General features: G+C 34.5%; 1 protein-coding gene across 1 annotated transcript; it reads left to right on the top strand.

Annotated features, from left to right (window-relative positions):
* The first annotated feature begins 4,067 nt into the window (after positions 1-4,067).
* Positions 4,068-7,413, top strand: LOC139844806 (CRS2-associated factor 1, mitochondrial). The gene is made up of 5 exons (XM_071835032.1): positions 4,068-4,690; positions 5,018-5,145; positions 5,596-5,821; positions 5,905-6,032; positions 6,975-7,413. Exons 1-5 carry the CDS (start codon positions 4,153-4,155, stop codon positions 7,170-7,172), a joined length of 1,218 nt encoding a protein of 405 aa, XP_071691133.1. The 5' UTR covers positions 4,068-4,152; the 3' UTR covers positions 7,173-7,413.
* Positions 7,414-14,176: the final 6,763 nt, after the last annotated feature.

The raw sequence follows: 14,176 nt of genomic DNA on the forward strand, positions 1-14,176 counted from the left end.
TACATGACGTCGACGCTGCTACCAGTGTCCACATGAACCTTCATTATTATTATTCCAGTATTTGCAACGCGACATGAAACCACTACAGGTTTATCAACATCAGCGGTCAAACTAGCAGGAGGAAACGTGATAGAAGGACATTTCCAACTGTCAATCTGTTCTGAAATTTGCATTACTGACGTTTCGCCATGCACTTCTACCACGTTGATCACCTGAATTCCGCGCTGATTTTCTTTTTTGCTCACCATTTTTACTCCCAGATTCTTTACTGAGGGAGCCTTTCGCTCAACCGCGCCTGACACATTCGAGGTGTTGGCTTATGTAGGCATTATAACCGCATTCGTGGTGTGTTGTGCGATTAAATGGTCCAGCTTGCCTTGCTCGTACACTTCTGCAATGAATTCCACCAAATCTCTGCAACGATTGGTATCATGACCGCAATCATCATGGAAAACACAAAATTTTGATCTATCGCGCCTGCTATTTTCTCCCAAAAGCTGCGGATCAGGAAAAGACTTCGCAACTCTTTCTTGCAACAAAATTTCCTTAGGCGTTTTTGTTAGCATCTTTTTTTTTTTTTTGAAAAGCGTTTTTGTTAGCATCTGAATGATGTTGAATGATTCATTGCTCCACTTTCGCGTAGAATAGCGATACGGCGGCCATATCCATGGTTATCATTTTGGCCTTGAAACCTGTCATTTCGCGGGTATCCACCGCAGCCATTTCTTCGCGGAAAACCTGATCCGCGGTAATTATCATTGTTACCATCGCGAAAAGAGTCATTGTCATCTCGCCAACTTTTATCTCTACCCCATCCACACGCAGGGGTTATACTGCTATCCTCTCCCCCGCGGAGATAATCATATGTTTCCTGTTGCACTTTTGCAAAAGTCAGCGGGACATCTCTTCGCAATCTCCGCACAAGAGTAGGATGTCGCTGTGGGTTAATAGCATGCAAAAATCCAGAGATTTTTTGATCTTCATGCAGGCTTGGAATCTTTTGACATTCATAGATGTACCGCGTAAGTAATGCGTTCAAAGTCTCTTTGTTGCCTTGCTTAATATCGTGACATTCTATGTGCGTCTTTTTCTACGGTAACAGATTTTGAAACTGCAGCAAAAAAATTTCGCGCAAATCTACAAAGCCAACGATACTGCGAGATTGCAAACTATGAAACCATTCCCTTGCTGACCCTTGCAAGGCCATGGGGAATACTCTACACGCGACTGGTTCATCCCAGTTATAAGTGCTTACTACACCTTCAAAGCATTGCAGAAAATCCAAAGGATCAGTTAGACCCGAATAGACTCCCAGAGTTGCCGGCACAATCGGCGGAGAAACAATTGGATAGTCAGAAATATGCTGGACAAACTTGTCTGCAGCAGTAGTGATTTCTGTTGCCTTTTTTGTGCGAGTATCTGCATTCTCCGCACAAAACTTGGTAAGCATGTCTTGCAAAAAGTTTGGCTGATCAAACTTATGTTGCATTGACTTTGGCGCAATGCTTCTGAAAGCATCCGCCAAAAAGTTCTGGGCATTTTCTCTGCGAGCAGCGTCAGATAAGTCGCCCTCTTCCCCATAGCGAGGGAAAGGTGTTGGTGGTCGCTTTCACTTAATTTGTGGATTTTTAACAAACTCTTCTACGCTGTCCGAATCATCAGAAAATTCGCACTCTTCTCTTGGCGTTTTTGCCATTTTTGATTTATACGCAGAGTTCAAACGAATGCGATCTTCTGCATTATCGCTATCGCTATCATTATGCTCGATAACTAGACGATCAACTTATGATCCTGAATCATTCAATGGCCATAAGTAAGTGCGCGGTATGCGAGATTCGCAATTACGCTTAGCATCTCGCTTAGCTTGCTCGATTGCAGTGCCAACAATTTTGTCAGTTCGCAAACTAGATTTTCCAGCCAAAGCTTTTGATCGTTTCCCATCAGCGGTTATTTCACTGCGATTTTGCAGCAAATTTCTTCGTGCAGTCATTTTCTCAGTAGCAACTTCTGGCTGCGGGTCACTAACATTGTTTTCAGCAGATGTTTCCCTAACTAAATGATGTTGATTAATCACGGATTGAGTGCAATATGATTGTAATAGATGATGGGATGTTTGATGATTATTTTGGGCCCCGATGATCATCTTTCACTTTAACTATCAAGTGATCAACCACCCCGACCCGGTCTTGATTGTTAATTAGCTTAATTCACCTTTTCGCAATGTAAAAATCCATTGGGCAAAATCACAAGTGGAAATTACAAAGGTTTAGGCAAAATGGCAGAGAATCAACAACCTATAAATGAGAGGCCAAGCTCCCTATTTATAGGAATCGAAATATCCGCGGTCTGCGAATTACTTAACTGTCCGCGAAAACTCAGCGGATTAAACCGCGGTATTTGCATTGATGCGAAAACATAACCGCTGAACTTTACTTTCAGCGAATATCCCCCAGCTTTGTATTATAATTCGCGTAGCTTTTCCTTTGGCCTTTAGCCAATAAAATATACATATGCAATGCTATGTATATGATCATTCACCACCACCATCTGCATCGTCACCACCACCATCTTCATCATCTTCATCACCGCCCACCATCTAAAGAATCCGGCAAGGAGTGGTGGTAGCTGCAGTGGTCGTTGGTGGTTAGTGGCGGCGGTTATGGTATTAAGCTCAAAACACCACGAAAATTCACCAAACTTTGCAGATATCACCATTAGAACCCGATAAACAATGCTACATTTTCAGAATTTGCAAATAAACTCTCAAAATCCATCTATGAAACGATTTCAGTTCCAAAAACTCGAAAATAAAAAATTCTTATAACTCGATGGTAACTTCGATTAAGGACCTGAAACTTTCAGGAATTAATCACTAAATGATTTCCAAGCTTTCCTCAATGTTAATTTTTCCAATTTCTTCCTAAATCTTCAAAACCCAAATGTTAGTTCGAACCCTAATTATGAAAGAACGGGATCTGCTTCTGATGTTCGTTTTAATCATGTTCATGATTCACTTTAAGCTCGTAAAGATGTTGTGATGCCACTGCAACCAGTAATTTCTGTTTCTAATGTGCAGATTCGTGTTTCAGATTTGAATGTCGTTGCAATTTCTAGTTCTAATTCTCATAATCCATTTTTAAAGATAAAACAGGAGGATGAGTAGTGCAATTTTTAAACAAACTTCAGGGACCAAATGTGTACTTTTATCTAACAATCGTTAATGAATTTGACGAATATTACCTCAATTTAAAAAAAATTTAACACGTAATCCTTTTCTTGGGCAAAAATTAAATCGCAATCCTTTTCGGGCTTGTGCAAATTGGGGGTACCTTGATTGTTAAATTGGGTAACTTACATTACCTTTTCGGGCCATTTGCCCAAATTAGAATACCTTCATCAATAAATGAAGGGTTCTATAAACCAATACAACTAAACCGACGATAATTAAGGCTCGAAAAGAGTAATCAATCTAGAACATCCTAACAACCGATACAAGCAGTTTTTATCATCAAATATCAAACACCCCAAACTCTAAGGGTTAAAGTGAAAATTACATATTTCTAAATAAAAAAAAAAAACTAAAAAAATCATTCAAATCTTCAACGGACCACATCTTCTCGCTCGTCACGCGTTATATTTTTCCGAAACCATGGTTCAACTCGAAATAATTTTACGAACACAACGCAACTACCTATACACAAAATAGACGCTTTTCAAAAAACGTTAAATATCTCGGGCTACTATGTTTTAGGGTGCCTTATTAAATTGTGTTAATATATTCCGGATGTTACAGTCATTTTGGACAACTTTCGCTAACTACAAGTGCAGGAAAGACATTCCAAGATCAAAAAGAGCATGTGATTATGCAATGTATGCAAACTCATGTAATAACCTTTTGTATGTAACAACCATCAACTTTTTGCGATAATCTGTAACTTTTTCTAATTTCTTAAGTTACCGTAGCATCGCGCTGTGGATCAATGGCTTCTTTTTAGCAATTTATCAAAAAGTGTAATACAAATATCACCACCGATTGTTAAAATAAATGAGAAACATATGAAAATAGGGAAAATGTCATGTTTCATTTTGCTTGAATAACCGGTTCTAGTTACATTTTCCGGTGCCAAACCAGAAAATTAAAATACTTTTAAAATGTTTATATTCATCCTTCGCCGCAGCTCCGGCCGCCGCCGCCTCTTCTCCACCACAACCTCAAACCTATACACCAAATATTCTTTCACTCCACCACCATCACTTCACAAAAACCCTAGAAACCCTAACTCCACACAACCACAACACGCTGATTATAATTATAATAACAATAAGAAGAAGAAAAAGCCTCTATACCGTCCACCGTCATCTCTAGACCGCTCCGGATCAAAAATCATAAAGTCTGATTTGCCGTTCGATTTCCGGTTTAGTTACACCGAAAGCAATCCTGCAGTGAGACCTATTGGTTTGCGTGAACCGAAATACTCGCCGTTTGGACCGGAGAGAGTTGATCGTGTGTGGACGGGTGTATGTGCTCCTGCTGTGGACCCCATGGCAGGGAAACAAGAAGCTGAGAAATTAGAAGCCAAAAGGAAGATGATTAGAGAAAGGATTCATGGAGAGGAATTAACTAATGCTGAGAGGATTGCATTGGTTGAGAGATGTGGGAAGCATAAAACCAAACGACAAATCAATTTGGGTATTTTTATGATACACATATAGATATAGATATAGATATAGATATAGATATAGATATAGATATAGATATAGATATAGATATAGATATAGATATATGATCCGAGTTTTGATTTTTGTATGTTTGTATGATCTTGAAACAATTATGTTAGATATGTTAAAAATGATCTTCATATGACAGATAAAAGTTCGCTAGACTATTTCATTATTTCGTATTGTTTAATGCTTGTTAAGAACTGTAGCTGACTGCGTTAGATTAGCCATGTATTCACGCTTTCATCTCTTATTTCCGTTTTGGTGATAACGTGTTCTTTCGTTTGTGGGTTTGCAGGCAGGGATGGATTAACACACAACATGTTGAGTGACATTCATAATAACTGGAAGCAAACTGAAGCAGTAAGGATCAAATGTATGGGTGTACCGACTGTCGATATGAAAAACGTTTGCTCACAGTTAGAGGTAAGATTGTTTTTAGGGCATATGCGTTCTATGTGTAGAAATTTTCTAGCAACATGGATTGTTGGATGTGTATGCATGATTTAATTCAATAAATGGTGTTTCTATAAAGAATCACAAAATATATGGACCTTGCAAAGTTGCAATGATGAACACGATAGTCAATGTGTTAATTTTTTAACAGCTGCATCTTCACTTCTTCAACTACAGTTAGTTAAATTTGAGGTTGGATCATGTGCTTAAGGTGTTTATAGCTATCAAGAACCCTGCTTGATTCTTGAAGCATAGAAATTATTGTGTTAAATACAATTTTGATATGTATCTTTCCCCTGTGTGTATCTTGTAACTGGTAACGACTTATTTGTCATGTGCTTAGAGATGTTGAATTGAATGTAGGTTGCTTAAAGTTATAAAAGCAATATGTATGATGGAAATGCAACGTATATGTTCCAGGATAAAGCATTCGGTAAGATCATACATAGACACGGTGGCTCACTTATATTATACAGAGGCAGAAATTACAACCCTAAGAGAAGGCCCGTGATTCCATTAATGTTATGGAAGCCCCAGGAGCCCATATATCCAAAGCTTATAAAAACTACTATTGAAGGTTTAAGTATTGAGGAAACAAAAGAAATGAGGAAGAAAGGACTAGCTGTTCCTGCCCTTACAAAACTCGGTAATTGTTTGCTGTATAGTTGTTAATGCTAGATAATCTTGTTGGCCTTTTTTTTTCGTTTCTGATTCGACGCGCTAATGCAGCAAAAAACGGTTATTACGGTGGTCTTGTTCCTATGATCAGAGATGCCTTTTTGGTGGAAGAGCTGGTGCGAATCGACTGCAAGGGTCTGGAAAAGAAGGATTACAAGAAATTAGGCAGCAAATTGAGAGTAAGTGTCAAGATAAATTAATACTATGTACCAAGTTTCCTTTAATCTTATTCGTTTAAATCACGTAATCATTTTGTTCCTGCAGTTTGCCAATATGTTTAACATTTGTTTCAGATTTGAAATGCCCTAATCTCGTTCAAAGTGACAACATCTAAAAATGTTAAGATCCCCTAATTTAGGGTGCTTTTGACAAAACTGAATATTTAAGCATTTAATGGTTCATAATATGAATGATTCAAAGGTTCTAAATGAAGTTAGTTCTGAATTACAATAACCTGTTTAATAATTATTTTGAATAAATAATGTAAAATTACCTTTATTAACATTTTGCATTAATAAAAAAAATTATAGTTATTTATTAAGTGTTCTTGATATAATATAATTTTAAAAAGAATATTACAAAAAATTTAGGTTCTTAATGGTTAAGAGAGTATTTCAACTCTGGTTCGTTGAACCATTCACCACCATATGTCATTCAGAGGTCGAAAACAAACGCGCTCAATGCCGAATGGTTCATCCAGCGCTGAACCATTCAGTTAAGAGGTAATGACGCACCCTTAGTACGGATATTCCAATAAGTCATCTAATTACTCAGCTCAGATTAGAGGCTAATGTAGTATAGCTGTTTTTGCATGTAGTCTTGCACCATATTGTAAAACGGTTGTTAGGTATCATTTTGAGTATGTTGTCTGTATAACACCACCAATATCAAGGCATATATCAGACAAGCCTAACCACACTTCATATTTTTGGGGGTTTCATTGTTGGCCGTGTAGTTTTGTGTATACTATTTGTGCAACTATAGTTACATAAAAGCTGGAATAATTGTAAGCAGTATGTATGTCCTATTGTTCATGTTGATGCCCTTTTAACTTCTATCAGCTACTTATTATATGCATAATACTGGGTGGTATTAGCAACTCATGCATGCTTGTGTAATAGGACTTGGTTCCATGCATTCTGGTAACATTTGAGAAAGAACAAATAGTCATATGGAGAGGTAAGGACTACAAACCTAAAGAAGGTGGATGCTTTCTCATGGACCGTGAATCTTTTGACAATTCATTCGGTGACACTGACTCAGCGCCTGAAAGTCAAAAGGTCAGCAATTTTCAAATTGAATCCAACTCCGATGAATAAAGTTAAAAATCTTCTCTGTACCCAAAACAGGTATGATGTTTTCAAGTGTATCTCTCGGTTATAAACATTCTTTCATAATGTTATTTTGTTAATAGTTAATCTAGGGTATGACATAGCAGAATTCACTTCTTTATCCGTTTTCCCCTATATCTTTTTATAAACTTTTCGATTTCATTGTAGATATTTTTTACTGGTAAGTTTACTATGCTACTCGATCCATTTCGTTATAGATTGATTTGGGACCAGGTTTTGTATATTGAGCTTAAATAATTGTGGGGCCCTAAACCAGCACCTAAGTTTAATAAGAATAAATCTTTGGTCCTGTTAACAACACCCAAGTTAGGTTCTGAAAGATTTGGAGTGGCTGAATATTAGTAAAAGAAAATTGAACTGTGAAACTTGTAAAATACAATGGTTGTGATCGATTAACATCAGTAAACCATTAATATTGTTGACAACACATCTGTGTTACCTAATAGTATACTTTATTATAGTTACATAAGTAACATCACATCAGTATATCATTATCATTATATGTAAATAAAAATAAAACAATAAAAAGGACAAAATTGCTAAAATAGTCCATGTGTTTTTACATTTTTGCTTAAATAGTTACTCTCAATTATAACCTGCATTGTTGGTCATAATTTGTGTTTTGATCCCAAATACATATCTTAATCTAATGAAACATAACAGTCCATTAATTTTAATCATGTGAGTATCACGTAACCCACTTCCATGCTTCCTGAAATCACACAAAAATTAAGTAATAAATAATTATAATAATATAATCACCATTGATTCTATTCCTGATTTTCCTACTCCAAGTTAATGTATTTGTATTCCAGTTATGTACACCTGTGTGTATATATATAACACATCAATTCTAATACATAATTAAACTTCACATTGGGTATATATAAAATGTGTGTGGCTAAAAATAAGATCACCGGATTGTTTCTTGAATCGTGTGAACATTTTCCTAATCAAGTATTTCGATCAAATTAATCATGGGTTACATGAAATCTAGATTGTGATAAGACAATGAATAATTTATTTTGTTGGCAAAAAGAGAATAAATCTGGACTATTATAGATTGTATAATCTCATTGTAGAGAGTAGAAAGTGTGTTAGAATGTACAAAATGTTTACCCCATTTTCAAAAATTAAGTTCCATATTTATAATGGGCGAAAAGGTACATTGCAACCTTTGGAAATAACCATAATGTAATGACACATCACTTGAAGCCAACACCTTTCAAAAGGTGTCAAAATAGGCTAAATAACATGTACAAACTGTGCCTTAACTACCTGGAATAATTGTGCTATGTTTAATAAACAATGCAACTTTTTAGTCACGAATAATACATGTTCGTTGCTGACCCTGGCATACGCCTTACTGCGTGGCGTGCCATACATCTGCGCGGCATTCAGATGTCCTGGGTGATCCAGATTCCTGAACGAACAACTTTTGATATTGCGCGGCGCACCACCAATATGTGCGGGGCAGATGTGATATATGCTCAAGCCAACGTTTAACACAATATACCCTATTCCAAGTTAACCAAGTTCATTTTCAGCTCCCATAATCCGTCTAACTTTTTAAGAACGTGTACTCCACACTTCACCAAATCCGTTTTAGATTATCAACGGATCACGACCACTTTATACTTAGCAAATCCAATTTTACTTAAACAATTCGTTGGATCACATTAAAATCACCAACAAATCCCTCCATTTTAATGTAATCCTTGATTTACTAAAGTTTTAACAATCGGTCAAACCAATGCATCAATGGAAATGTTTCAGAAATTAAATTTTCACCTAGTGTATTACGCATTTCAAGAATTAGAAAATCATGGTACTCTAACGTTCGAAGCCTTCAATCCATATGAATACGAGAAGATAATATGCACATCAGTTTACAATCTACAATAAAAACTTGACACTTTACAACCCATGTGTCTCAATCCATTCATGAACATATCAAAAACTAACAGAAATTAAATTTTCACCTAGTGTATTACGCATTTCAAGAATTCGAAAATCATGGTACTCTAACGTTCGAAGCCTTCAATCCATATGAATACGAGAAGATAATATGCACATCAGTTTACAATCTACAATAAAAACTTGACACTTTACAACCCATGTGTCTCAATCCATTCATGAACATATCAAAAACTAAGTCCCAAGCTTTCTTGAAGCGACAAAACTTCATGTCCATATAGGCAGTTTTCTTCAATCTTGCTCATGCAATGCAATGCAATTTTTTCAAGAAAACTATTAAGAAGTTATACTTCAACCTAACTTTATCTTGCAGGTCTGAACACATACCTTGGATGATATAACATGTGTTCCAATCTTCAAAAAGTAGGCTTTCCACATTGAATGCAGCTTTTAGCGTTGTACTAGAAGTGAATGGGGTATCCCACTTTGGAAGATCTAAATGGACTTCAATCCCACACTAATATGGCACTTTGGAAGATCTAAATGGACTTCAATCCTACACTAATAGAAGACGTTCATCGAGTGCAAGCTAAACATGCAGTACTGCATGGTTTCTAGAGGATGTTAGGTAGTGCCGATTGCATGCATTGACCTTGGAAAAATTGTAAGATTGTGTGGTAAGGTTATTACACGAGAGAATGAGGGATCATGAAGGACCAACAATAATGCTTGAGATGGTTACCTCGTACTCTATGTGGATCTGACACGCTTTCTTTGGTCCAACAGGTTCGAACAGAGATATCAATGTTCTCAATCAATTGGATTTGTTTAAAGATTTATTAGAAGGTAAAGCTCCAATGTTTCGATTTAATATCAACGAACACGAATTAAAAAAGGATACTACCTTGCGGACGGTATCTAATCGGATTGGGCAACACTTGTCAAGTCGCTTAAATGTCCAATCGAACAAAAAAAATTAATGTTTAACAGATCCCAAGAAGCGGAAAGTCTAGACGTTAAGCGTGCTTTCGGTGTACTTCAAGGTCGTTGGAGAATAATTAAAAACCCTGCAAGACCGTATTACATTAATAATATACATCATATCACTTGGTAACCCTACACAATATGATAATCGATGACAACATACACAATATGTGTGACCTTGAAGAAGACTATCTCGCAAACCCGACAAACATACCACGACATACGTGGTGAGAAAGAGTTGAATTTGAAGAACGCATGTTCATTCACTTGGTAACAATTTAATTGAACACATTTGAAACCTCCCGGATAATTTTCATATTTTATATTTGTTAATGTATTGTTTAAAATTATGTTATTTTTATTTTAAAATGTAACCGTATTAATGTAATGTTTATTTAAATTAATGCAATATTTTTAGTTTTATTAAAATATTGCTTTTATAATTAATTATTAGAATAGTCTAAAGTTAGAGATGAAAAATATTAAGATATGGAGGGTGAAATTTGAGAAATGTTAAAAAGGTTGGTGCAGATGCGGTGGAGAGAAGTTCGGCTAAAAAATTAAGGAGTGGCCTAATAAACTATCTCAAACAATACGTCTCCTATTACTCTCTTTGTCCTATATTCATTGTCATCTTACGTAAATCACACAATTTAAGAATAATTGACTATCACATACATTTTATTAATTTTTAATTTTAGTTCTTACTTTTATCCACTTTTTTTTATTCTAAATGCATGAAACAAGAGCATAAACGAATTTTATTATATTATTTTTATAAATTTATAAAAGTGAATAATTAATTTGAATTAACTCAAAATGAATAGCGAAAATTAAATGTGTAATGGAAGGAGTATTATCTTTTATAAAGAAGAAGAATAGGAATCGTTATTAATTATTGTAAAAAATAATAAAAAAAAATAATGAAAATTTCTAATGACAACTCTAAGGGTTGTCTTTAAAAAGTTAAGACATGCTTAATTTATTTGTACATTATAATTAACCATTCACTCCAGAAAAATAACCACCTACAACAATCAAATTATATCATTCTTTTAGACTGTTTCCAACCCTGACTGTGACGTCAGAGTCGGATTGTGCACTTTTTGGTAAAAAAGTGGATTTTTGACTGTGACTGTATTTGACCCCCCGTTAACCCAAAATGTTAAGTTTTTGTGTCAAATTTTTTGGAGGGTGAGGTGGTAAAATCTGATTGAAAATTGGGTGGGAAAAAATAAATAAATAACAAAAATATATTTAATATTAATTGATAATTGGTTGGTTGTACCGTCAAGCAACCGTCAGTTTTTTGACTAAAGGATAAAAGCGTCAAAAAGTGATGCTGCAATATCATGGTTTCTTTCCGTCACTTGTTGACACCTCATCTTGACATTGGAATCTGACGCCGGGATAAAAGCAGCCTTATGCATCAATTACTTCTTAATGACAACTCTTACTATTGTCTTTAAAAAACTTCAAAAATAATTTACGATAGGATTTTGTAACAATTGTGGTCAAAAGTATATATTGTCAAAATTATGATATCGGGTTGTACAGATAAACGATGTGACCTTATATGTTGTAACATTATTTGAACAAATATATGTCATGTCAAATCAACAGCTTAGGAGAAGAGCTTTATTTTGTGTGTTTGGTAGGCCATGATTTTGATCAAGTGTGTCTTACGTTTTTATTTTAAGTTTGAAATAATTGTGCCGGTCCCTCCATTTTACCCTAAAAAGCTAACAACGTCCTTCAATTTTTTTTTCTTCCTTTCAGCGTCCCTCTATTATCCCATTTAAGCATACCGAGTCCCTCCGTCAACCTTCTGTTTAAATTGGACGTTAAGTGTCATCACGTGCCTGAAACGTGATGGGTAAAATCGTTTTTTTATCCTGACCTTCATCCCATATAAAGAATCTGTAAACTTATCACAAACCAATATAATCAGATGTACAAAATTTTACAATCAATCTTCATCATCAATCATTATTCCATCTTCATCAAACAACATCATAATCACATCATCTCTTAATCATAACAACAAAAACAACATCGCACAACTTAGTCAGATCTAAACAGCAACAGAAAACAACCCATCTTCATATTTATCAACGTGTTCTTCAATTTGGGTGTTTTCTATTCTATGATTTTACAACAAATCGAGCCTAGATGCTTGTTCCTTATCATAAACCGAATCGTCAAACCTGATTTTCAGATTCGAAATCATCAAAAACAGATCGTGTTCTTCGTAGCCCGAAAAGACGAACGGCGTAGGTCCATGGAATAATCCAGAATGTTTTTGAGAAAAGTAAATTTTTTGAGTTGTTCACAATTATATTGTGAACGTCTCTGCAAATTTGTAGATTATAATTCGTTCATTTGATCATTAATTCGTTGAGTCAAAGCTGAAATCTAAAAAGTCAAAGTTTATTTCTAAAACTTGAAATCTTCAAATTAATGATGTTGTTAAAACTTATGCTGAATTTAAAGTTTTAACAACATCATTAAGTTTACATACTGAATTTAAGTGTCGAGAATTTGTTGTTGAATTTAGAACAAACTTCTACCATTAAGTTTTAACATATTCATAGCATAAATTGTTCCTTGATTTGATTTCACCAAAAGAATTCATTTGATCAATGCATTGAATATATATATATATATATATATATATATATATATATATATATATATATATAATCAAGAGGGGAGCACTTTTTTGGGGGGAAGTAATTTTTTTTTCTTTTTTTTCAAAATTTTTTTAGGCATCGAGATCACATGAAAATATGAACATTTAAAAAAGCCACTTTGTGATGAATGTTATTATTTTGGCGGTAAAATGCTCGAAGAAAAAATTGAAAACATTCAATGCATTGAATGTTTTGATTCTGAGTTTTTTTTAAGGGGTTAGAAATTAGGGTTTAGAAATTAAAGGGTTAAAAATTAGGGCATATATATTATGGTTTAGAAATTAGGGTTTTGGGTTTGGAAATTAGGGTTTAGAAATTAGAGTTTAGATTGAATATTTTAACAAGAACGGTTTAGAGTTTAGGGTTTAGGGTTTATGGTTTTGGGTTGGAGGTTTATAGAGTAAACCCGAAAACCCTAAACCCTAAACTCTAAATTGGGCTAAATTCGAAAAAAAACACTTCACACAAGATGAAAACAAAACGATGCAAATAAACTCAGCAGCAAAACATTCAATGCATTGAATGTTTTTATGTTTTTCTTCGAGCGTTTTTTCGCTAAAATAATGACATTCATCACAAAGTGTGTCTTTTTTAAATGTTCATATTTTCATCTAATCTATAATGTTCGTGAACAAAGTTTTTTCAAAAAACGAAAAAAAAATTGCTTCTCCCTTCCTCCAAAAAAAGTGCTTCACTCTTGATTATGCCCGTATATATATATATATATATATATATATATATATATATATATATATATATATATATATATATATATTGAAGATCTGCTAAGAACTCAACATACCAGTGAACTCAAGGTCGAACAATTTGTTATTTTTTTATTCGTGTTCAAATTTTTGTTCAAACTTAAAAAATGTAAAATCAAAAGATGAGTTCGAACAAAAAAGTGTTTGAACACGGCTATAAAGCATATTCGAACTTAAATTCGAACAATTTTTTTGTTCAAACTGTGACAACCCGGAAATTTCCGACCAAATTTAAACTTGATCTTTATATTATTCCGACACGATAAGCAAAGTTTGTCTCAAGAATTTTAAACTGTGTTCATACATTCATTTAACCTTGACCGGTTTCCGACGATTCACAAACCATTATTTAATTGGATATGAATATGGATATGTACGTATATGTATATATTATAATTTGAGAATATTAACAAAGTATTAAACGTATAATACTTTACATGAACATATTGGTTTCAATATGTTTATCGATGGAATTAGAAGATAAGATCAAATGATTGAATTATCAGATACATTGTGTTATGATTATGGGTGTGATGCCCCGTACAAAACCATCGTGTACGAATCATCAATAACAGGATCATTATAAGGTTAAGTACTATATGCTGTAATTAAA

This window comes from Rutidosis leptorrhynchoides, chromosome 4 (assembly GCF_046630445.1).
Source record: "Rutidosis leptorrhynchoides isolate AG116_Rl617_1_P2 chromosome 4, CSIRO_AGI_Rlap_v1, whole genome shotgun sequence".
NCBI classification, from domain to species: Eukaryota; Viridiplantae; Streptophyta; class Magnoliopsida; order Asterales; family Asteraceae; genus Rutidosis; species Rutidosis leptorrhynchoides.